Source organism: Cheilinus undulatus, linkage group 24 (assembly GCF_018320785.1).
Source record: "Cheilinus undulatus linkage group 24, ASM1832078v1, whole genome shotgun sequence".
NCBI classification, from domain to species: Eukaryota; Metazoa; Chordata; class Actinopteri; order Labriformes; family Labridae; genus Cheilinus; species Cheilinus undulatus.
The window spans coordinates 3,406,399-3,432,426 of NC_054888.1; the positions used below are offsets into that span (position 1 = coordinate 3,406,399).

The 26,028-nt window shown below is 40.1% G+C and overlaps 2 protein-coding genes across 6 annotated transcripts in view; one reads left to right on the forward strand and one right to left on the reverse strand.

The window, feature by feature from the left end:
• raph1b (Ras association (RalGDS/AF-6) and pleckstrin homology domains 1b) overlaps window positions 1–5,985 on the reverse strand; it is a 91,107-nt gene extending 85,122 nt beyond the window's left edge. For 4 of the 5 annotated variants that reach the window (XM_041781773.1, XM_041781775.1, XM_041781774.1 and 1 more), the window contains exon 1: window positions 5,745–5,985. The gene's annotated coding sequence lies outside the window, so the exon portion shown is untranslated. Of the gene's footprint in view, window positions 1–1,121; window positions 1,200–5,744 lie in introns of all 5 variants that reach the window. The other variant, XM_041781770.1, reaches the window with a different exon arrangement.
• A 5,428-nt stretch (window positions 5,986–11,413) lies between these two features.
• LOC121506403 (T-cell-specific surface glycoprotein CD28-like) lies at window positions 11,414–24,121 on the forward strand. The gene is made up of 4 exons (XM_041782193.1): window positions 11,414–11,688; window positions 22,712–23,041; window positions 23,123–23,262; window positions 23,338–24,121. Exons 1-4 carry the CDS (start codon window positions 11,556–11,558, stop codon window positions 23,449–23,451), a joined length of 717 nt encoding a protein of 238 aa, XP_041638127.1. The 5' UTR covers window positions 11,414–11,555; the 3' UTR covers window positions 23,452–24,121.
• Window positions 24,122–26,028: the final 1,907 nt, after the last annotated feature.

Sequence of the window (26,028 nt, forward strand, 5' to 3'; positions counted from 1 at the left end):
GGTTCTGTCCCTTTTTGGACACCAGAAAGAGATGTTACATTATCATCTAGGCCAGCGATACTCAACCCTCCTCAACCAAAGAGCCAAACTGTTAAAAAACGCCTTTGCAAGAGCCACAATCTCAGTGGTGAAAAGTGGTGAAAACTTTGCCACTTTACACTCATTTTTGCTGCTTTTTGACCACCTGTAACTCAATTTTTTGTGACTTTGTATGTTTTATTGTTTCACAACGATTTATTGTTTGAATTTGTTGAAAAATATAATAGATGAGGAACTTAATAAAAATTAATTATCAAATTGCTGGTTTTCGTTACATCTACGGTGGTTTCCTTGATAATTTTGAACAAAAGACAAAGGCCAAGCAACCGATGAGAGTTCAGAGGTAAAGTCTGTATGTAGGGAAAAAGCCACGTATAAGGGTAGAAGTATGATGTTAAGAGAAGTCTCGTCTCTTCTGTCTACATGTACTGCGCCATGTTGTCTCAGAGTGACTGGTCATGTGACACCGTGCGTCACGTCCCGTGACTTGTAAATGCGGAAAAAGTGTTTCCGTTAAACTTTTGTGATATATTTCTATATCGAAATGCCTTAAAAACCTCCTCATGAAAGCATAAAAACTTTTTAGTGATATTTTAGGGTTTTTTCGAAATTCAGGCGTTTCCATTACCAGTTTCTTTATTGCGCTATTTTGATTTTGCGCATTTTCCAAGAGTAATGGAAACCTAGGTAATGAAAAGGCATGAAGACGAGGGAGACGGGAGTCTCTGCCTGCCTTGGTTGACTGGTCTCAGTGTTTAATCACCCATTTTTGTTTTATTGTTTTTAAAGACATAAAAAATAATCCAGAGAACAGCGATGCTCATCAGTCTGAGACACAGAGGAAACAAAGCCATGCTTTTGGTTTACTAGCAAAAAAACAGCAGATCATGTCAGCTGACTGGGCGGTCTTTAACGTGTGCAAGGACATGTGTCTGCACAACCAATCCAATCCAGCTGAAGACATCCCAGATCAGCTCTGAATGCAGTCTGAGCTATCAAACTGTTTTCAGTGTGCAGTGAGGTTACCACTTGGTATCCACGTGCCCTAACCAGATATGAATCCTTGTTCATGCCATGTATACCAAGGTATCTGCTACTTCCTGCAAAGCCAGCCAAGGGGGGTCACTTCATCCTCCCTCTACACCTCTGTGACGATAATCCTAAAGGCAAAGCAACACAGGGGTGTAAAGATCACACTTTGAAATGGCAGTGAGAATAATCCTCCACACTCTCCCGTTTTTGTTTGTTCTATCAAATAAAGACAAAAACATCAACCTTAACACTACAAACTCAAAATTTGGGCCTAATTTAAATATGCAATGACAATAATCATGCTGGAATTCAGCCACAAGATCATAACAAGGCTACAAAGTTCCTCTGAACATCAGAAACAGAGCCAGCCCTCCATTTTACATAAGCAGTTGATAATTAAACTGTTCAAAAGCACACTGAGAGCAGGAAACAGACACACAATAACCCTCCCAAAGGGACAAACACTAAATATCACTGGGTTTCCAGATGCGCTTGTGGCATCAACACATTTTTTGTCTTTGTCTAGACGCTGAGTGAACTTCAAGCCCGTCCCGCACAAACAGCACGGCGAGCTCCGAGGCGTCTGACTGGAGGGGGACGGGACCAGAAGGCCAACAGTTATTTTCAACCCATTAACTGCACTGTAAGCCAATGGGTCGCATTGTTACAGCGCTGTCTCCAAGCCTAGAATAATGTGCTTCTAGTCTACTGCTCAGTGGATGCAAATCAAGCGCGCCTTAAGGACACAGACGGTCTATTATGACGCCACTGTGGGGAATAAAGGACGGGCCAAGTGGCCTTTTTTGAGCTGTTTGTTTTGCGTATTCGCCCCCGAAGGAAAGAGCTGATGAAGTATCCTCGCCTGGCCTTGGTTTTGTGTACAAAGCAGTCAAAATATAGATGTTTGCTCAGCGGGGATCCAGTTGAAAAGACGTTAAAAAACAGTCATGAAAAACTGTTTCAAGAGTACAGGTGTTCCCACCTGCTTAAACGTCAAAAATGTTCAGACAAGATTTTAAAGTTAGACACCAGGTTCTCTTTGAACTTTAGATCGAACATGTTAGTGCTGTAAACCAAACTTTCTATTTCTAATGAATGCCTTCATGATTCCTCAGAGGATCTTTACATTTCACATTCATTTGGGGAGCAGCCCACAGACGCTGTTAGGGAAGGGTGGAACCTAAAATAAAAATTTCAGAGTGACTGGACAACTGTTCTCTCAGTCAGATTCAATGTGGGCCAATCAGAGCAACAAAACAAATGCCAGGGAATAAACTTCATGACACAAGCTTGACAAGCTGCCGATATCATCGTTCACTACCAGTGGAGCCAGCTGGTAAATTAAACTCTTGCTGTTGTTGTAGCTTTCAGTGCTTGTCTCTTAGGCATCATCCACACTGAAAAGTTTTCCTGTAAACATGGGATCATCTCAAGAAATGTCTGTGTAAGCACGAAACTGTTCAAAACGCAGGAAAAGCTGCGCGTGTAAGTGGCGCTGTAACGCTGCCGTGTAAATGCACCAAAAACAGAGAAAAAGACTGTGAATCAAGCGCACCCAAAACTTCCTCCTGGCTGCCTTTCTGGTTGCACTGACTGACTATCTGTTGCTCACGACGGTTGAAGAAGAGCAGAAGACACAAAACAATCACGCATCAGCCGTTATTATTGCTGTTGGCTTGTGATGCAGGTCAAAGCCTGATTTATGCTTCTGCGTCGCGTTGACGGCGTAGCTACGCGTAGCCCTCTGCGTCGACGCGGACCCCTATGCCGTGGCCTGATGCACACTTCCAAAAAATCATAACTACGCGTTGCGGCAATGCAGACTGCAAGGGCTGTGATTGGTCCGCTCAAAACGTCATTTCCGGAAGTTGCTTATTCTAGTCTTTCTTCCTGCAACACCGCCATTTTTAAAGTTCTTGTGGAGCGGTGCGAGTGTTTCAACCACGGATCAAGTTGAAGACAGAATGACTGAGGAGGTTAGGAAATATGACCACCTTTACAACTCCTCCTCGAAGCACTACAAAGACTGCCAAATGGCAAATAAACCCTGGTGAGAAATTTCCAGGAACATGGGGCTGGAGGTCTCCCACTGCACGAAGAGGTGGAAACCACACACACACACACACAGCCACACACCCCTGGTGGCATGGCGGTGAATTGCAGAGCGAAGCGCTCCCTCGATGCAGAACTTCGAATCGTCAATGATGGCGTCGTGTCAACGGTGTACATCAATCAGGCTTAAGTGGGCCATGGCGTATCAGGAAAGATGCACCCATGTGTACACACAGAGACGAAACGTTTGGTGTATACAGACTGGTAGCGTTCCAGTTCCATGTGGATGACACGCCGATATGATTAAATACTTTTGCAGATACTCCAAAGCTTGTCTCCGTGTCGTCTGCATCCACACTAATCCCTTCACTGGCCGCCGTTGTTTACAGGTTTGCAGTCACTTTAACTAAACCATGCCTGCAGATACAGTCTCTTTTTTTTTGTTAATATGTGCTAAATAAATAAATAAATAAACCTAAAGCTTTTCTTTAATGGATGCTGATTAGTGTCATCATTCTCTGACCACCAGGTACCTAACCTTGCAAAGCAGAAGGATAAGCCCGTTTTCCGTGTTTCTCACTGGCGAATCCATCTTGCAAAGCTCCCATCTGAACCGTTTGGGCCCAGTTAGAAAGTGATCGGACTAATCAGCAACGAGGGGCGGTACTTTCAGGCACGGTGGAGTCATGAGGTAAGCAAGCAGCAACAAGAGGCCGGTGCAGATATGGCAGAAGAGATTAGCGTGGATGCTGCTAGAGCGCCGGTTTAACAGAACTTGACGACATTCCTTCGTTAAAAGAAAACAAAGAACGGCAGTGAGTTGTTTTCTTTTCAAAAACGACAAAAGTCGTGTTCTGACATGTCTACAGTCGCCGTGGTTCGGGTTACGCAGTTCTCCATGGATTTACTCCTCGGTAGCGGCTACGTCACGTGTTTTGTTGCTCTGATTGGCCCCTAAAGATGTGACGGAGTGTTTTTTTTCAAAGCCTCTGCCCTTTCCCAAACGCTGTGTATGAGAGGTTTGCCAGATGGATGTGTGAAACACATCAGGTTAGCAGGCACGAGTGTTACAGGCTGCAGCTTTGCAGGCTGGATCTGAGTGATGACAGACATGGAATCTGGCCAACATGTCTGCTTTGCAAGGTTTCCCACAAAGAGCCTTGTCTATTTTTATACCAAGTTAAATTTGAATACATTTTCTAAAAAGACATTATTGTGATTATGTTGACTCATTCTGACCACCTCTCACACCTGCATCTTTTAATGATTTGCTTCAGTTCTTTGTTTTGGACCTTGATAATGGATCTGAGAACTCTGACTCACTGTACTACCTCGACTACTTTGTATAATAAAAAATAACAGTAGAAGAAGCAGCAATATCATCTACAATAATGCTAGTTGGTGCAGTAAGGGAAAACGTATGCATGTTTTGGCCCTCAGTTTTACATTCTTGGCATCTTTTGGCCCTAAAGAGAAGATAATCAGGTCAGCAGTGGAATAACAAACCATGCACTTAATCATTCCTCTACTGGAATTAAATTAAGCACGGTGCAACATCGTGTATGATGGTATAAGTGTGTGATATTGTATTATTGTAGTTTATGCTTGGTTTAAACCTTTTAGCCAGCCTAGCTAGCATGATGTCCAGCCTCTTTTCCAATGACCTTTGAGCCCCACTGTCAGTGGAGGGTCACTTATCTCTCCTGTGTGAATGTTTGAGGGAAAACAAACAATTCCAGCCTCAACTTTTCCTTCAGGTTTTTACTTTCCTGACCAAATTAGGCCACGGAAATTAAGAAGCTTATAACGATTAAGCCAATTATCCTGGCTAAAGTGGGAGCTAGTTTAAATTGGGGATAGCCACTGGTCAAACTGGCTTCATGTTATCCAATCCGCTGCCAGCGGCGTCATCCAACAAAGGGAATTATAACAGTGTTCACGCGCTGCAGTGCACGAGGCAGCTAATAATAAACCAACCCCTGTTGTATTAACACATACAACCTCTTAAACTAAACATTTAGAAGGAATTAATCGTTGGTTTTCAATAATTTACCAGTGAAAACAAACATAACCGCGACAAAACCATCGGCCATTACCAGAGGCTGATACATGGATAGATAGCCTCCTCCCGTTAAACAGGGTGGAGACTGTGCATCTTTCCCAACATGCGAAGGAGCAAAATCAGGTTTAAAATGTCTCTAATGAGCTAGACACGACAATTAAGCGAACAAACATGACAAAAGGCTCGCCTTCAATTGAATGAGGCTCTTTTCCAAGTCGGCCCAAACGCTGCACGCCCTTTCTCCCCCAAGAAAAGGGATTGTTCAATGGCCGCATAGGGGGGCTCTCAGACCCCCACTCAAACAGACAAAAACACTTTAAAAACAGGCGACAACACACCTATAATAGCCTGCTTTCCCTTTGTTTTAAAGCAGAGTATTACAGCATTTCTACTGTCTCCTTTCCTACCCCGAGGATACAACGTAGGATGGATGGGCTGGCATGTTAATCTGACATTTATTCATGTTTGACATTTCTAGGGTATGAGTATGCTTATTCAAAGGAGAAAGGGGGAAATAGAGGATTTAAACATGACAGAATAATTAAGAAAATCTACTTACAGTCAATTGGGATCCACAAAGAGGGTCCTCGCCTTTCCTGGGTTCTCCAAAGGCAGCAAACACCTCTTCCTTCAGGTTAAAAAAGAGGAAAAGTCCTGATAAAATAAGTGGAATTGTAAGTTGTAAATGTAGTTTAGAAGCAGCCAGTTGTCCTCATGTTTTCACACGCCGTCTCGTCTGCATACACAGGCTCATTCCCCTCTTTCCCATTCTTCTCTCCCGGAGCTGCTGAGTGAGGAGACACGCTGCGCGTCTCCGTCGTTTCCTGTCCAGCCCAGAATATGGCGCTGCGTTCAGGGACTGTAGGGAATTTGGAAATCATAACTGACCGAGGGGGATCGAAGACCTAGCTCAACAATAATCACTTAGAAAAGTTGTTATGCTCAAAAGACGCCAGATACAGATTCTATACAAAAACTAAAAGTACGACAAACTGTCTAGATTTTGATGTGTTGGGTTATAAGGGAGAAACAAAATAACTATCATCAATTTAACTGTAAAAAAATACCAAAAACATGCGTTTAGCTTGAATTTATAACCGTCACAACTGTGTAAAGAGAAATCAACGGTTAAAAAGTTAATTTAGCAGGAAATGAGTTGAAATTGTGTGAGAAAGATTCTGCGGTTTTTAATCAACTTATCTCACTTTTAACGCTTTTGGGAAAAAAAAATCCTTTATGTCCTAAAAGTTAAACATTTCATCAGGAATGTGCTTTTTGTGTAAGATTATTGACGATTATTTGAGTAATATTCGAGTTACTTGCTTGTTTTCTCACATCTCACCCAGAGGTTCATCGAAATTTGTCAGTTTAATGCTAAGACGTAACAAAATAGCAAGCTAACAGATATAGATGTAGATAACGCTTGCAGTGGTTTTAACCTATTTCTTCAGGTAGTTTAGTAAATTGTTTCTTGATGGGCTAAGCTGGTTTCTTAACATGTTATATAGTCTGAAAAAAATATGGGGTATGCTTTCTACTTTGGTTATTTAATGGCGGTTAGCAACCATTACCGCTGTGAAACAAAGCTCTAATTTTCTACATTATCCATAAAAAAATACTTAAAAGCTCTGTATCATAACACATAAAGCCTGTTATGTTGAAACATGTCAAAATATTATATACAGGAGCCATAAATATGAAAAACTGCTTAAATTACGTGACCCAAAAGTTAGTTTTGATTGAAACTGGAGTATGAAGGGGAAGATAACCATAGTGGTCAAAAATGCTCCATAAATGACATGTTTAGTTGAAATTAAACCATAAATAATTACAGTAATGACAATTAAGAGAAAATTTTTTATAAAGATATGTTTAAAAGAGCTACAACTGTAAGCTAAAGAGATGAAATCAACAGTAAAATAAAGGTTAATTTAGCAGGACGTGCTGACATTGTGAGGCAAAGGTGAGAGGGCTAGTAGCTAGTATATGTATTTAAAAATATATATCCTTGATGTTATAATGTACTCTACATTAGGGATTTGCATTAAAGTAAAATTAATGACAGGTATTCCAATAAATTAAAACTTTTGGCTTCTTTTCTCACAGGCGTTCATGTTATTAGAGATTAGCAAGCTAACAAATTTAGCATTTAGTGATCACAGTGATTTCAGCTGAGGAAAACACCTATTATTGCACCAATTTCTTCAGGAGGGTAAGAGTTTTGTTTCTTAATACAGGGCTACGAAGTTAGTGTCTTAGTATTTTATTGTCTGGAAAACTACCGTGTGTGGTATGCCGTTATTTCATGGCGGTTAGCAAACCAGCGACTAGCATTAGTAGCTAGCTTGAAAAACACCTTTAGACCCATCTCTTAATCCTCAAAATGACTTTATAAAGAAAAATGGGGTTTATCTTATTTGACATTTTAGAGAAAATTAAACGCTTGTGTATGTATAAGTACATTCTATCCACCTAATACTCTTTTCACACAAACCTTTGTTTTATAAGAAAGCCCCAAAAAAACCATCTTTGAGGCTCTGGCATGACTTCGCTTCAGTATAATAGTGGATACAGTGGAAAGTCGGTTTGTCCGAGGGGCATTGAATGCAGCATCAGCATCCAGCAGATATTCCCACCTTTGCCAAAGACAGTAAAATAAATATAATAAAAGCTTAGCATTACTTTTTCTCCTTATTATAATTTCATTGTTTACAAACTCCAATAAAAAATTGGACAAAGAAGAACACAATGAAAGTAACGTTTCTCTTTCTACCATGATCACATATTCTCCACATGGTGAAAAGCTAAGGTCACAAATAAAACCATTTTATTTAACAATTATGTAATGGAGCATAGACATTTTTATTTTATTTTATTTGGCTGATGTTCATTTAAAAGCAGCAGACAAAAGGGACTTGTTCCAGATTAGGAGATTACGTGTAACCCATATGGACACATGGCATTACTAACCCGTCAATCCCCCAGTCATCCATTTTCTCACTCAGATTTACAAACATCATTTTTAGAAATGCAGTAATCCCCACTCTAAAATCCTGTGGATCTGACACCATGTGTGGCACAGGGGGTAAATATTTTCTGCTCTCTAATCCGAGCTCTGGGGCTTAAATCCAAATAAAACAGGAAAAGGCCATGAGGAAAACTGAAATATTGTTGCAATTAATATAAGACTGTGGGGAATCATTTTCCTGGCTTGCAGTGAAAAATGACTTTCTAATCAGCCTGATACTCGTCGTACTTTGTCTCCATCTAGTGGCCAAAGACGGACATTGCAACCTGTATTCAATCTTACAGACGTGGGTAAATAAAATTCAAAAAAGACTTTTAGAGTATATTTTATGTCATTACCTTCTGCTTTAACTCACGTTAGAACAAAACAAATATCAGACTTTTAACGTCTTAACCAGTGTTACTCAACCAAAGAGCCAGATTGTTGTAAAATACCTTTGCAAGAGCTACAATCTAAGTGGTGAAAAGTGGCAAAAAGTAGCATTAAAAGTAAATTAAAGTTGGCAAAAATGGTCAAAAAGCAACAAAATTGTGTGAAAAGGGAAGAAAAGTGGAAGAAGGGTCAGAAACATCGGCAGAGTTAGGGGGCGGCTACATGGGCTTAAGCCCCGGATTTTTTCATTAAACACCCTCTTAGACTCTAGTCTGATTTTATTGACCCCAATAATGTGGAAACAGTTCACTTGAGAATGTTAAGCTAGCCACTTCATTTTAGTAAAAAAAAGTGCAACACACACCACATGTTAGGCAGGACTGGTGTGGAACCCAAATGCTAGACACAGAGGCTGAGGCAGGGAGACGTTGCAAACAATGATTTATTTCTTGCAGTGGAGCTGAGAGGATCTTGTATCAGGAATCGTCTTAAGTTTAGAGCTGTGGCAGAGCTGCTTCAGTGCGAAGATATCTTCAGACCAGAGGAAAACCAGAGTTTACAGGAGTGGAAGCTCAGGCAGGAGTTGAACCAGGAACTCTGTGGACAGAGGAAAACCAGGGTAAGAAATCTGGGTTCAAAAATGGGTAGAAATACAATTAGATGGCTGGAACTAGACTGACTGCGTGAACAGAGTCTACGATCTGGCAGAGTGGTGGAGTAGCAGCCCAGTATTTGTAGTGGAGGTGACTGTAGATGGATAGCAGCTGCAGCCCAACTCCTGCACACCAGAGTCCACTCCTGCAATCAAGCAGAAGCACACACCCCCAGCCTACTGGGAAGAAGAGAGCATGACACCACAATAAAGGAAATAAATCTTTAAAAGCTCAAAGATTTCTGTGGAAGGACGCCCCACACACGTCTGGAGAAAACCCTACATGCCTGGCTGGTACCTATGGGTGTGGTTTACTTTTAGTAGGTTTTAGTTAAAGGAAGGATAAAAATAAATAAAGGTGCTGAGTGAAGGGCGGTTGTAAGGAAAAGATGAGGAAAGGACAGTCGAACCCCACACAGATGATGAAGAAGAAGACTGTACAGAAGAGGAGAGCTGATGAAGAGGAACAACAGAAGTCAGGAACAAAGGGATGGAAATGCGTGATGAGCCAAGAGAGGAGAGTTATTAAGAAAAGGCTGAGGCTGAATTCAGAGGAATCATGAAACATGAAGTGACAGAAAATGTAAAAACAGGAGAATTGGGAAGGAGAGAAGAGGACATGAAGACAAAGAGAGACAGAAGATGAAACTGCTGGTCAGATAATAGAGCTTTGTTACAGAGAAGACAGCAGAGGTGCCCAGAGTTGATGTAAAACTTGCTCTTTTAATGGTGATATCATGGTCATAAATCTAAAACTCCTTGTTTTTATATCTTCTTCTTTCAGTGGAGCAAACTTCCATCCAGGAGTGAAAGAGAGGAGCAGAGAGAGAAAAGGAGAGAGTTCAAGATTAGAGGAGGAAGAGAGAGCAGAAAACAGAGTGAGTCAGAGAGGAATAGATGACATACCTACAGATTAAATTCTGTCATGCTGTTATCTTTGGAAACAAAAACAAACATACGTAATTATGTTACAGGAAAATCATAAACACTGTTTCTAATAGGTACTTGAAGTTCTCCTAAATACAATTTGTGCATTCAATGAACACAAATGGTTTAAAATCAATTAAAATAGTGCCTGTAAAGCAGGAAAAATCTCTCGGGGAGAATGCCCCTGGACCCTCTTGGGCTAAGCCCCTAATGTTGGCAAGGTCTAGCTCCACCTCTGGTCAGAAAATAGCGAAAATGGGTGCCAAAAAATGAGTTACAGGTATCAAAAATTGGTCCATAATTGGCAAAGACCTGGCAAAAATGAGTGGAAATTGACTAAAATAGGAAAAAAGTAGTCAAGAGTGGCAAAAATGGGCAAAAAAATGGGGAAAAAGTGGTATTTAATAACGAAAGATAGCTTAAATGGGCTAAAAGTGGTTGAAAAGGCAAAAAATGGGAAAAAAGTGGAAAAATAAGTGGCAAAAATGGGCAAAAAAATAGGAAACATGTGGTATTTAATGGTAAAAGGTAGCTTAAATGGGCTAAAAAGTGGCAAAAAATTGTGAAAAAGGGCAAAAAAGTTTCCCTTTTTAAGGGTTTCTGTGGGGATAATATTTAAAATGAAGACATAAAAGAGCCACATGTGGCTCCAGAGCCACACGTTGAGTATCACTGGTCTTACTGGTGCCAGTGTCTGCACCAGTCTGTACTCAGTGACTCAGATAGAGAGTATAAGGACGGTCTGAGACTTCCTCTACACATATTTCCTCTGCCAGCCTGCTCCTGGGTTTCCTCCGTCTTTCACAAAGTAAAAGTTTCAGTTTAAACTAGTTTCAAATGGAACGGCAGGTCACTGCACTCAGGGTCGCTCAGTCTGGAGACATTTTTGGAGCACATTCAGCAGAAAAACAAACATTTACATGGGATTCTCACAAATATGTTTTGCAATTCTCAGTTTTTCTCCAGCTTTGAAATATCTTTGCATTCATGCTTATCATTTTTCTGTCCTTTTAGTGCATTCTTTGCCAACCTAGTCCTCTGGTTTCCTCTTTTCTTAGGTCTTCACCCTCAGTCCAAATACTTGACTGCACTGACACAGGGAGTCCTGGGTAGACTTTTTAAGCACATATCTTGAGGAAATAAAAGCGTCAAAGGTCAAACACATGAGAGGAGGAGGCGGTGTTTCTGCCAGAGGATGTTTTCTCTGTACAGAGGATGTGTGACTTTCAGTCTTTGCAGAACTGTGGGAGTGATTCTGTCAGAGCCACACTGAGGATATGATGCAGTGAGCTCAAAGGAAAGCATGCATGGAAACAAGGGTTATCAGATCTGATTCTTCTGCAGAATAAAGTTAGGAGGAGGAAATTAAAGCTCTGGGTGATGAGGGGAAGATGCACACTGCTGGAGGAACGCTCACGCAGTCGGTGCAAAGGTTCGCGATGACGGTTTGTTGGATGTTTTTGTTTTTCTTAGTGTGCAGGATTTCCAATGCAGCTGAGGCTCAGGACACCTGCCCGAGTAATGGTGAGTTTTGAATGTTTTCATACAGCATCTACATCCATGTATCTGTATCACTAAAAGGCTGGATATTGACTAGAAATGACAATAACTTTACTTTGCATGTGTGGTTACAGTAGGACAGTGGCTTTCTCTGAGGTTAACTCCTTCATCAGTAATACAGTAACACCTTTCTTCAAAGGGGATTTTGTAAACTTGCACAAGCTGTGTCTGGAAATATGTAAGCCCAGAGCAGATGTGCATCAATCCAAGGGAGGACATTTCTCATGCTGAAGAGTTCATTTTCTTCAGATCTTTAGAAATGAACTTGTTATCAAGAGAAAGCAGATATGAATGATACCTGATATTGGTCTATAAGAACATCTAATGCAATGATTTTATAACTGCTCTGAATTTATTCCCATTTCTCTGCACAGACTGCAGCACAATAACATTAAAGCAATCACATTTGGCTGGTGGTTCATGAAGTTTGCAATCACCAGGCAGTAAAAGTGTAGCTGTGGGTCAAAAAGACCAGAGCTAGAGCAGTGTTACTCAACCAAAGAGCCAAGCTGTTGAACAATGCTATCGCAAGAGCCACAATCTAAGCGGTGAAAAGTGACTAAAGTGGGGGAAAAGGGGGGGGGGGGGGGGGGCTGGGGGAAAGTAGCATTTAATGGCAAAAGGCAGCTGAAACAGGTGAAAAATTAAAAGTAGCAGGATAAAAGTGGCTAAAACTGATGATAAATGGCGAAAGTGGGATAAAAGTGGCGAAAAATTGTCAAAAAGCTAAAGAGAAGTGGTAAAAATGGGTTAAAGCAGCAGAAATGACTTCAAAGTGGCAAAAAAATGGGCGGCAAAGGGGTAAATTAGGCATACAATGGAGAAAACTGGGTGAAAAGTGTCAAATATGGGTACAAAGTCACAAAGAATTGAGTGACAGGTGGTCAAAAAGCAGCAAAAATGAGTGAAAAGTAACTAACGAGGGCAAAAAAGCAGTAAAAAGGTGGAAAAGGGGGGAAAAGTGGCATTTAATGGCGAAATGCAGCTGAAATGGGTGAGAAATTGCAAAGAAGCAGGATAAAAGTAGCTAAAACTGATGAAACAGGGCAAAAATGGGATAAAAGTGGCTAAAAGAAGCAGTAAAAATGGGCTAAAAGCGCAGAAATGGATTCAAAGAGGCAAACAATGTAAAAAGAAACCAAAAAAATAAATAAAGTTTGGCCGTTCAAAGCTACTGTATACGTGTGGGAGACAAACTGGTTAATGTAACTCGCAATGATAAATTTCTGAGGTCAAAGTTTAAAAGAATAATAGTTCAGATTAAGACATAAAAGAGCCACAGATCATCACTAAAGAGCCACAAATCATCATTAAAGAGCCACAAATCATCACTAAAGAGCCACAAATCATCACTAAAGAGCCACATGTGGCTCCAGAACCACGTGTTGAGTATCACTGGGCTAGGGCTGAGCATGACGCCTAAAGACACGCACCTTTTACCTTCATCACCAAACCTGCAAAGTCTGAAGAAAATTATGGAAAGCAATCTTGAGAAGTTGTACAAGTAAGGAATACACACACTGACCTTGACCTTTGACCTAGAATAGGAAAACAGTTCATCCTTCCTGTCGAGAAAGCAAGGGATTCACTGAAGGCCCGGTGACCTTGACCTTTGACCATCATCAGTTCATCCTGGGTGAACATTTGTGCAAAGTTTGATGAAAATCAGAGTGTTCTGGAGATACAGCATTCACAGGAACGACCGTAAGTACGCATGGAAATCTGGAAATATAAAGCTTGAGGAGTAAAAATGTTTAACCATCAGGACAGGATCTATGCATTACAAGTCCTGCTCCCACCTAAATTACCCAGAAATCTTTGGGCCCACTCACACTTGGCTGGAAAAGGTGGCCTCAGCCCTCATCGGTATGCAAGGCCGCCCATGGGGGGGGGGGCTTTAAGGGGGCTGGCCAAACGGGGGACCATATGTTTATTTATTTTAGCAGAATAATCACCAGTCTTATCAGAGCAACACAGATGATGATTTTTGATGTAATGTAATGTAAACCCATGTTCATAAACACACTACCTTTGAATCAGTAATGTTAACAGTGGTGAGCACACTGAACTTCAGAGCTACACATCAAAGTGAACAAATGTCAGAAATAAAGGTGGAAGGAACAGAGACAACCTTTTTGGAAAGAACACAATAATTGTCAAAAGAGACAAAAAAAGGTTAAAAGTGGCAGGAATGCCAAGAAATGGCAGAAATGGGTTAAAGAAGTTGTAGAAATGGGCAAAAAGTTGCAACAAACCATGCAAAAATGGGGGAAAAGTGGAAAAAATGGGGAGGCAGAAAAAGGAGCATCAATGGACAGAAATGGGAAAAAGGTGCAAAATCACATAAAAGCAGTTAAAGGGAATACAAGCTGCAACAATGGGCAAGGGTAAAGCAGGCAGAACGATGCTGCAGAAAGGGGCAAAAAATGGCAGCAATGAAAAAAGGGCTAAAAAAATTTTTGCAAATATGTGTATGTGTTGTTGACATTTGTCAACACAAATGTTAGCATGTACCAGAGACTTCTGTAAGTCTTTAGCTGACACTCTAGGATTCTTCTTCACCTCATTGAGCATTCTGCGCTGTGCTCTCGCAGCCATCTTTACAGGACGACCACGCCTAGGGAGAGTAGCAACAGTGCTGAACTTCCTCCATTTGTAGACAGTCTGTCTTACCGTGGACACATGAACATCAAGGCTTTTAGAGATACTTTTGTAACCCTTTCCAGCTTCATTCAAGTCAACAATTCTTGATCGTAGGTCTTCTGAGAGCTCTTTTGTGCCAGGCATGGTTCACATCAGGCAATGTTTCTTGAGAACAGCAAACTCAACACTGGTGTGTTTTTTATTGGGCAGGGCAGCTTTAACCAACACATCCAATCTCATCACATTGATTGGACTCCAGGTTGGCTGACTCCTGGCTCCAATTAGCTCTTGGAGAAGTCATTAGCCTAGGGGTGCACATACTTTTTCCACCCTGCACTGTGAATGTTTACATGTTTGTTCAATAAAAACATGAAAACATGTCATTTTTTTTTGTGCAGTATTAGTTTAAGCAGACTGTGTTTTTCTATTGTTGTGACTTAGATGAAGATCAGAACACATTTGATGAGCAATTTATGCAGAAATCTAAGAAATCTCAAAGGGTTCACATACTTTTCTTGCAACTGTAGAACTGCATGACGTGCACCATGGCGACTGTAGACATGTCAGTACTTGACTTTTGTCGTTTTTGAAAAGAAAACAACTCACTGCTGTTCTTTGTTCTTTTAACGAAGAAGTGTGGTCAAGTTCTGATGAAACTGGCGCTTTAGCAGCATCCATGCTAATCCTTTTGTAAACTGTTTATGTTGCATGTATTTTCTTACCTCCTTTTGCTCACGTTTGCTTTTTTCCTACCCGTTTTACCCATTTCTGCAACATCTTGCTGCCTACTTTAGCCATCTTTTGCAGCTTTTAACCCCTTTTGATTGATTTTCTTACATTCTTGTCATCTTTTGCCCACTTTTTGCTCATTTTTGCAGCTTTTACCCCATTTTTATTGCTTTTCTGTATTATATGCCACGTTTTACCCATTTAGGGCCACTACTTGCTGCTTTTCGCCTGTTTTGCACCACTTTTTAGAACTTTTAATCCACTTTTATCCTGTTTTTGCACTTTCTCAGACATTTTATGCCACTTGTTTGTTTTTTTTTGTACCACTTTGTAACCGTGCAAAGCAGATGGATACACCTGTTTCTGTGTTTCTCACTGGTGAATCCATCTTGCAAAGCTCCCGTCTCAACCGTTTGGGCCCGGTTAGAAAGTGAGAGGACCAATCAGCGATGAGGGGCGGTACTTTCAGGCGTGGCAGAGTCGTTACCTAAGTGAGCAGCAGCAAGAGGCCGGTGCAGATATGGCGGAAGACGTTAGCGTGGATGCTTCTAAAGCGCCAGTTTCATCAGAACTTGACGACATTTCTTTGTTAAAAGAAAACAAAGAACAGCAGTGAGTTGTTCTCTTTTAATAAAGTCGTGTACTGACATGTCTACATGCAGCTATCTATGGAGTTTATTCATCTGTAGGGGCGCAACTCGTTTGGGGGAGAAAGTTTGGGGCTACGATGTCACGTGTTTTGTCGCTCTGATTGGCCTGTAAAGATGTGACAGACAGAACGTTCATCCAATCAACCTCCGAGTTTTTTTCAAAGGCTCTGCCCTTTCCCAAGCGCTGTGTGTGAGAGATTTACCAGATGGATGTGTGAAACAAATCCATCTGGAGTGTCAGGTTAGGATAAAAGTGGATTAAACAGTTCCACAAAGTGAGCCAAAATGTGTGAAAAGCAGCAACACATCCATTTCCTGGGATGGGCGTGGTCAGAGGCGGAGTCAGACAGCTTATTGGCAGGGCTAATCAGGGCAGGGCTGAAACAGAGGGTATGTAAACATGCAAACATCCAGAACTGGAGTGATTTTTAGCAAAAAAACTTCACAGGCTTGTTCTGGGGACCTCTGAGACCGACATAAAGTTGTCTCAAAGGGTTCAAATATGTGACCTTTAACTTACTGTGCTTTCAGGTTAGACTTTGCTCTTTATTGCTCTTGAATATTTTAGATCAGTGATACTCAACGTGTGGCTCTTTAGTGATGATTTGTGGCTCTTTTATGTCTTAATTTGAAATATTTTTCCCTTAAAAAGGTCAACTTTAACTTCAGAAATGATCCATTGATCAGTTTGTTTCCCACTCTCGTACAGTTGGCTTGAATTGTCAACCTTTATTTTTTTGTTTGTATAATTTCCATTGCCCCTATTTGCAATTTTCCCCCACTTTTTGCCACTTTTAATCTATTTTTACAGCTTTTGTTAAAAAATACCTTAGCATGTTTGCCACTTCTTTTACCCCTTTTGTCCAGTTTTTTCTTTTTTTGCTATTTTCCACATTTTTTTTCCACTTTTTTGCCATGTTTTGTCCCTTCTCACCCATTTAAGCTGCCTTTTTCCATGTAATGCCACTTTCCCCCCACTTTTGTCCATTTTTAGCTTCCTTTCACTCATTTTTTGCCACATTTTTGACCAATTTTGCCACCTGTAACTCATTTTTTGTTATAAATTTTTTGCCATTTTTCACCAGTTGCCTTGTTTATCTTACTTTTTGCTATTTTCAAAGTTTTCCCCCTTTTTTGGCCATTTTTTGCCCCTTCTTGCATATTAAAGCTGCTTTTTGCCACTGAATGCCACTTTTGCCCATTTTAGTTACTCATTTTTAACAGTTTTTGACCATTTTTGCCATCAGTAACCAGAGGTGTGGACTCGAGTCACGCGACTTGGACTCAAGTCCCACTCGAGTCACAATTTTGATGACTTTGGACTCGACTTGACAATATCATCAAAGACTTGCAACTCGACTTGAACTTTGACATCAATGACTTGGGACTTGACTTGGACTTTAGTCCGATGATTTGAAAATACTTAAGATTTTCAGTGAGCGTGTTGAGTAAAATGTGCCCCCATTCAAACTATTCAACCAACGCAGTGATACTCAGCCCACGGCTCTCCGGCCGCATGTGGCTCTTTGGTGACCAGCTGCATGCGTAAAAGAGCGCAGAGGAAGTCTGCTGGTGGCGCGTGTCTTCAGTAAGTTCATTCATAGAGGTGTGCTGTCTTGTGTTCCAAGATAAGCTTCTAATGCCTCGTTTTAACACATTTCCTAGTCACTCCCCGCCGATGCTCTCCCATACTCGTAGTTGATGATGACTTTAACAATGGGCATCATCATCAATGAGCCAAACACACACGCTCACATTTTGAAATAATGTAAAACGGAGTAAAACTTGTCCAAACGTGAGTGTTTTATTTGAACTTAAACATACCAATGATAAATACTGTCAAAAGAGCAGAAACAGAAAAATGAAAGCAACACACTGGCAGAACGATTTGTGAGGGGGAGCTGCAGGTGTGAGGCAGGGCCGGCTTTAGCCATTTGGAGGCCCAGGGCAGAGACTGCTATGGGGACCCTCCCCCTTTAGCTAAAAGCGATAATAATGAGAGGGAAAAAAAGAAAGCATAACTTTAAGTTAACAGAGTCACAGAACTACAGTAAATGTCCAAATATGAAATATAAATACCCAAACAGACACCCATGATTCATCAGCTCTTTTCTTTGTTTTTTCATTAGGAGGCAGTCAGGTTAAGAACTGGTTATAACTGGTTATAACACCTTAAACCTAATGCTGACCAGTCAAACATGTTCACTGAAAAACACACACAAACACTATATATCCACTCACACACCTATACACACACACCCACTCACCACACACACACTCACATTAGATGAGTTAAAATGACTGTACAAAGTCTTCAGAGGTTCATTTGTTGTTGCACCACTTAGCACTGATCATATCCTGAATGCTGCGTCAGCACTCTTTTTCTGTGTAAGTTCTGTCACACTGGTCTGATTTATTAAAAAAATAAAACAATTCAAAATCCATTCACTGTCAAATTGAATAGATTGTTACACTGTTAAAATGACATTTTATTTGGTAAACAGTGCTAATGACTTGTAAAGACTCGAAAATTTCAAGCCTATGACTTGGGACTTGACTCGACTTGTCTTTACTTGAGACTTGACTCACGACTTGGGATTAAAGATTTGAGACTTACTTGAAACTTGCAAAACAATGACTTTCTCCCACCTCTGACAGTAACTCATTTTTAATCTATATTGTCACTTTTTCTCCCCATTTTTGCCACTTTCTTGCCAGTTTTTGACCATTTTGTCAGTTTTTTTCTGTTTTCCACTAATTTTTTTGCCACATTTTTTTTAACCTATTTTGCCACCTCTATCTCATTTTTTTGTTATCAATTTTTGCCATTTTTCACCAACACTTGCCTGGTTTATGTTGCTTTTCACTATTTTCAAAATTTCCCCCATTTTTTGCCATTTTTTGCCCCTTCTGGCACATTAAAGCTGCCTTTTGCCAATGAATGCCACTTTTCCCCATTTTCACCTTTTTTTGCCCATTCTAGTTACTTATTTTTTACTGTTTTTGACCATTTTTGCCACCTGTAACTTGTTTTTTAATCAATTTTTGCCTCTTTTTTCTCCCCATTTAGAGCCACTTTTTGACCATTTCACTACTTTAACCTATTTTCACCTCTTAGATTGTGGCTCTTGCAAAGATATTTTTGAACATTTTGGCCCTATGGTTGAGCGGGGCTGAGTTACACTGGTTTAGATATTCTGCCTTTGTATGATGACATTACATCTTTGAGCATTGTTGAGATTTCAGGTTCATCTGAAACAAACCGCCTCAGGCTGTACACAGAACAACATTCTGCTCAGTGTCACTGCCACCAAAGTATTTCAGGGCTTTGACCTCAGCAGATATTTCAAACCCCCACAGCGGACACTGAGGGCATTTTCCCAAATTTAGCCAAATTGTTGCTACAGCACTTTGTCTTGAGAGTGAACGGTTCAGATCTGACCCCTATACACTTAACTACCTCTGTAATCCAGCGTTTATCAACTGACATGCTCCTGCAGAGCTAAAGAAATAATATTTCTACCCCCTAAAGCTCCCCCTCCCTCTACTTTCACTGATGAGGATTGATGAAGCTGACAGAGGCAGATCACATCAGACTCTACAGTCACTGTGTGAGGATGTTTGTAATCCAGCCAGCAGAAGGATATCAGAACGAAGTTTTAGTGGCACACTTGAGTCACTCGACATCTGACTCAAGTTTGTCACTTTCTGTTTTTCTGGTAAAAGGTGAATGAGCAAAGACTTGCTGTTATTGTAGAAATTCCGTGTGGGGGTGGAGATGTGGTGAAATGTTGAGTGAATTTCAGCTAAATGCAAATAAATGTATCTTTGCATGAGCTGTTTCTCTGCAGAGCTGCCAACAGCTCGACTTTTTTCACCAGAGCAGCACACAGATGTAAAAGCAGGAACGAGCTTCTGATAAAAATAAATAATAATTACATAAAATAATGAGCTAAAGAAAATCTACCATGAAAACATGAGCCAGGTGATTATAGTCCTCTGTTACCAGACGAGAAAATCTCTGTGGAGGATAGAGCTGCATTATCATACAAGGATGCATGACCTTTGACCTCTGAACAGGTCACTCTAGAGCTGAGATCAGGCCCCGAGTTTCCAGCCCAACCTTACCTGAGCATGCTCTCTGCAACTGCGCCCATTCCTTTTCTGTACTTCTTTATTTATCTATTTATGCTGTAGAACGATGTGGCATTTTCAAACATAAACCTCTTTAAACAGACTGATCTCTTTGGTGAAGTTAACGGTGTGGATTAGCACACTGAACAATCCTTTAGAGGGTAATATCAGACTTCATAGTTGAGACAAATGTGCACAGACGCCAGGATGCCAGAGAGTAAACTTGAAGAATTAGAAACAACTTTACAGGGAAAAGTAAATTTTTAATTGTAAAAAGAGACTAAACAGTAACAGAAATTGATTCCAAGTCAAAATAGGATATGGGCAAAAATGGGCTAAAAAGGCAAATGGGGGAAAATGGTGAAAAGCAGTGAAAAAGTGGCAAAACGGATTAAAAGTGGCAAAAATGCTTAAAAGGGGCAAAATGGGATAAAAGCAGCAAAAATGGGCTAAGAAAAGGTAAAAGGGGTGAAAATGGGAAGAAAATGGTGAAGAGCAGGTAAAAACTGGCAGAAAATTGGTTAAAGGTGGCAAAAACAGGCAGAGAGTGGCAAAAGAAGGTTAAAAATGGGATAGCAGCGAAAATGTGCTAAGAAAGGTGAATGGGGTAAAAATGGTGAAAAGCAGTGGAAAAGAGGCAAAAATAGGCATACAAGGATTTAATAAATGAGATAGCGGCAAAAGTCGACTAAGAAAGGCAAATGACGGAAATAAATGTGAAAAAAAGGTTCAAAAGTGGCAAAAATGAATAATGAAAGGCGAATGGGGAAAAAATTATAAAAAGTAAATGAGCTAAGAAAGGCTAATAGGAACAAAATGGGCAGAAAAATGGTGAAAAGCAGTTCAAAAGTGGAAAAAACTAGGCATAAGAAGCTAAAAAAAAAACAGGATGGCGACAAAAGTCAACTAAGAAAGGCAAATCAGGGAAAAAATGGTGAAAAAAGGTTCAAAAGTGGCAAAAATGGGCTAAGAAAGCCTAAAAGCAACACAATTTGGCAGAAAAATTGTGAAAAGCAGTTGAGAAGTGGCAAAAACAGGCATAAAAAGCTAAAAAAAAATGGGATAGCAACAAAAGACAACTCAGAAAAAATTGAGAAAAAAAGTTCAAAAGTGGCAAAAATGGGCTAAGAAAGGCTAAAAGGACAAAATGGGTAGAAAAAATGTTAAAAAGCTGTTAAAAAGCAGCAAAAATAGGCAAACAATGGCAATAATGAATTAAAATGTATAAAATGGGATAGCAGCAAAAATGGGCTAAGAAAGGTAAATAGGGGGCAAATGGTGAAAAGGCTAAAGGGGATAAAATGGCAGAGAATGGTAAAAAGCAGTTAAAATGTAGCAAAAAAGTGACAAAAATAGGTAAAGAGTGGCAAAAGAAAGTTAAAAGATGTAAAATGGAATAGCAGCAAAAAATGAATAATGAAAGCCAAATGGGGAAAAAATTATAAAAAGTCCAAAAAAAGGTGAAAATGGGCTAAGAAAGTCTAAAAGGAACACAATGGGCAGAAAATGGTGAAAAGCAGTTGAAAAGCGACAAAAATAGGCATTAAAAAGCTAAGAAAAAAAAAAACAGGATAGCAACAAAAGTCAACTAAGAAAGGCAAATCAAGGGAAAAAAAGGTTAAAAACTGGCAAAAATGGGCTAAAAAAGGCTAAAAAGAACAAAATTGGCAGAAAAATGGTGAAAAACAGTTGAAAAGTGGCAAAAATAGGAAGAAAAAGCTACGATAAAATGGGATGGCAACAAAAGTCAACTAAGAAAGGCAAATAAGGGAAAAAATGGTGAAAAAAGGTTCAAAAGTTGCAAAAATGAGCTAAGAAAGGCTAAAAGGACAAAATGGGCAGAAAAATATTAAAAAGCAGTTTTAAAAAAGCAGCAAAAATAGGCAAACAAAGGCAATAATGGATTAAATGGTATAAAATGGGATAGCAGCAAAAATGTGCTAAGAAAGGTTAATGGGGGATGATGGTGAAAAAAGGCTAAAAAGCAGTGACAGTAGGTTTAAAGTAGCAAAACTGAGCTAAGAGAGGATAAAATTGGTTAAAAGTGGCAAAATAGGATATGGGCAAAAAAAATGGGCTAAGAAAGGCAAATGGGAGAAAAATGGTGAAAAGCAGTTAAAAAGTGACAAAAAAGGTTTAAAGTGGCACAAATATACAAAAATGGGTTAAAAGTGGCACAAATATACAAAAATGGGTTAAAAGTGACATAAAAAGTGATGAAAAAGTGGCATGAATGTGAACATCGAAACCTCGTAATAGCTTGACACACTTTTCAGCTGCAACAATAGGAAACCGTTAGCATGGATGCTAGCTCTAATGCTACTAATCCAACACACATGCACTGATACCTTCAGTAAATCTCTGCATTTGCTGAGTTTTTCAGGGGCCCAGTCGAGTCTGTGGACAGCTCTGGGTCTGAGCGTGGTTTCTTCATAGGTCGACTGTCACTTTAAAGTTTTAACTACAGTTCTGAGTTGTTTTAATGGCAAAAATCCGTCATTACTGCTGGATGATGGACTGTTGTGTCGGTGTTCTTACTCACCTCCTTCTTTCCTGATTTCTCTGTGAGGCCTTTTATAGAGGTGTGTGTGTGAAAACAGGGAAAAGGCTTATGCAATTATGACTTACAGGGTCAACCTCTTTCTAGACGTATGTCCTGTCCACATGGGTGACGTCCCATCCACAGAGTTAAGAAGTGTAGGGCCCTGAAAAGAAGTGTTTGAGAGAAAATGAAGCCGTTTTTAACCGACCGTCTCAGTCTGAATTAACCTCGTTCATGATTCCTAAATTAAGATTATTTGACTGAAGTTCCATCTTTTCCTCCTCTCTAGACAAACTTCAGCCTTTCTGCATTTGTGCCGGACAAAGCGTCTCTGTGCCGTGCCCCAAGCTGAGCGGTGAAGAGTTCAAATTCTCCCTCTTAAAAGACGAAGTGGAGATTTACAACCACACCTGCAGTCACGTCAACAGAACACCACAGTGTGAACCGCTGCACACCAGAGCGGGAGTCCAGCTGATCAGTGAAGGGAACAGCTCTCTCAGTTTCATGCTCACTGGCCTGAACGCCAGCAGCCAGGGTGTCTACAGGTGTAAGGGCACGGTCCGGTTCCCTCCTCCCTTGTGTCGAACAAAAGGAGCTGTGGTACTGGTTCTGATAAAAGGTAAGATCTGCAGACGCTGAGGACATTTAAAATGTTTGGATGTATTTAATCTGCTAAATCATTCCTTCATGTTTCTACTAGAGCATCTGTGCAACATCAAAAAACATCTGGATACAGAACCTGGTGACCACAGCAGGGGATTCCCCTGGGTTTGGGTTCTGGTGCTGGTTCCTGTCACTGTCTACGGTATAATCGTCAGCATATTCGCCTTGTTCTTCTGGGTAAGAAAACGTGACCTGTTATTAATGTTAGACGGCCATATCTCACCAAGACGTCTAACTGTTGATCTTTTACAGCTCAAACTGAAGAGGACCGACTCTCAGAGCGACTACATGAACACCAAACCCAGAGCGCCCAGAGGCCACAGGAAGAAGCGAGGAGTTCAGAATCCTACGCCACGATACTTTTGATCAGCCGGAGACCATTCCCCCATCGATACGACTATTGACACTTTTCTGTTTGGTGTTACGTTTAACATATCATCACATTTTATTTACAGTCACTTTACGGAGTCGTCCTTGAAGGCATCATAATCTAACATCTGCCAGCTCGTTAAGTCTGCTAATTGAGTTTAATTCTGCTGATTTAACACAGATATCCACAAGACGTCACAATGCGTCATCATCAATTCTCATAAACCCATGTCTTAGAAACAACAGAACATCAGGCCACGCCCATCTCGCCCTTTTGTCCATTTTGGCCAGTGCCTACAGCCCTTTTTTGGTTCTTTAAGTTTGTATTTATTAAGTGACTGCATTTTTCATTTACGTTTACAAAGCTGGGATTTTGTTCTACTTTATTTGAAGAGGCTGTAACTCTTGTTCACACAGATTTCTTCAGATTTTCTCAATCTTTTGACGATGTTATGGCCTGTAGATGGTGGGAGATTCAAAGTCTTTAGAGTTTTACTTTGAAGAACATTTTTCCGAAATTGCTCGACAACTTTTAGACTATTTTAGACCTCTGCCTCTCTAAAATGCTCCTTTTATACCCAGTCATGTTAATATATATTAATAAATTAAAAATGATACTATAACCCAGTGTTACTCAACCTAAGAGCCAAACTGTTGAAAAAAACATTTGCTAGAGCCACAATCTAAGAGGTGAAAAGTGGCAATTAAGATAAGTTAAATCTGGCAAAAGTGGTCAAAAAGCAGCAAACACTGGGAGAAAAAGGGCGAAAAAGGGCAGAATGTGGGAAAAATGGGTGGGAAGTGACTAAAAAATAAGATAAAGGTGGCAAAAATAGTCAAAAAGTGGCAAAAATCTAAAAAAAAAGATGGAAAAAATCGGGAAAAAGTGGCATTTCATTGCAAAAGGCAGCTTAAATGGGTGAGACGTGGCAAACATGCAAAAAGGGGCAAACACTGAGAGAAAAGTGGCAAAAATGGGTGAGAAGTGGTAAAAAAAATGAATAAATGGTGGCAAAAATGGTCCAATAGTGGCAAAAACATGGCAAAAATGAGTGACTCAAATAGGCAAAAGTCAGAAAAATGGTGGAAAAATGGGCATTAAGTGGAATTTAGCTGCAAAAGGCAGCTTAAATGGGTGAGAAGTGGCAAAATTGGCAAAAAGGTCAAGACATATCAACTGCCTTCCTATATTTCTATATTGATAATACTGTTCCATAGACTTTTAATGATAATGCTCTGCACTTTATACATCTCATAGAGCAGGGTCTAGTTATGGCTTTATTTATCTAGTGTGTTAGGACTTCGCTTTTAAAATACATATGTAGAAATTTTAGATTATTTTCTTACCCTTATACAATTTTCACATAGTAGGACTTATTTATCGGCCTCTTAACAGCGTAATTTTTGTACTTTGTCTCGTTAGCTGTGGTCCTGTCATGTGTATGCCTTTGTCTCTGGTACTGTTTTGTGTCAGTTTTATGTAGACAACAGATGGAAATTAGCGACTCGCTAAATCTGGTGCAACCATGTTTTTTATTTACTTTGTATGAATGATCAATGCCATTGCACACTGTCCCTGGATAAAAAAAAAAAAAAAAAAAAAAAAAACATTAAGAGGCAAAAAAATTGCAAAAAGCAGGATAAAAGTGATGGCAAAAAGGTGAAAAGTGACAAAGAGAAGTGGCAAAAATGGGTCAGAAGTGGTAAAAAAATGAGTTACAGGTGGCAAAAATTGTCCAATATTTGCAAAAGCGTGGAAAAAAATGAGTGAAAAGTGACTCAAATGAGCAAAAATCAGAAAAAAGGTGGAAAAATGGGCATGGGTGAAATTTAGCTGTAAAAGGCAGCTTAAATGGGTGAGAAGTGGTAAAAAAAAATTGCAAAAAGCAGGATAAAAGTGTGAAACATGGATGAAAAGTGACAAAGAGAAGTGTCAAAAATGGGTGAGATGTAGTAAAAAATGAATTACAGGTGTCAAAAATGGGCTACAAGTGGCAAAACCCACATACAATCCCTGCAGATATTATTGCTAGTTTATACAAATCTGTGTGCATTGATGGTTGCAAGATGTGCAAAGGGTGCAAGACTGCTGACTAGATGTGATCAGAATCGCCAAATATGCCAGGATGTGGGCAGATTAACATGAGGGAGATGAGATCATTGAGGATGGATTATTAGTGCAAGTGTAAACATGGAGTGAGGCGTTTTTCCCACATGAAAGTTCTATTTTCTATAAGGGCATCAGATATGTTCCTCCAGTTATCACTTCATTTCAGACATGTCTCTGTTCAACCAGCTTTTCTCACTCTCAGGAAGAGCACGTTAGCTCGTTCTGTGTCTGAAGGTTCAGCTTGTTTTACTTTGCTACTGTAGAAAAAATAAAAACTACACGACTGTCTCTGGTTTCCTGTGTCAGTGGCTCCCTCTCTGCTCTTCTCACAGTCAATTTTAACCCCTCGTTGTGGTCGAAACAGAAGGTGGTGTCTGAATGAGGGGATTTAACCACAATCAAAGTGAGTGATTCACGGAGAACTCCACCACCTGTATGTAGAAAAGATCTAACTATCCTGCTGC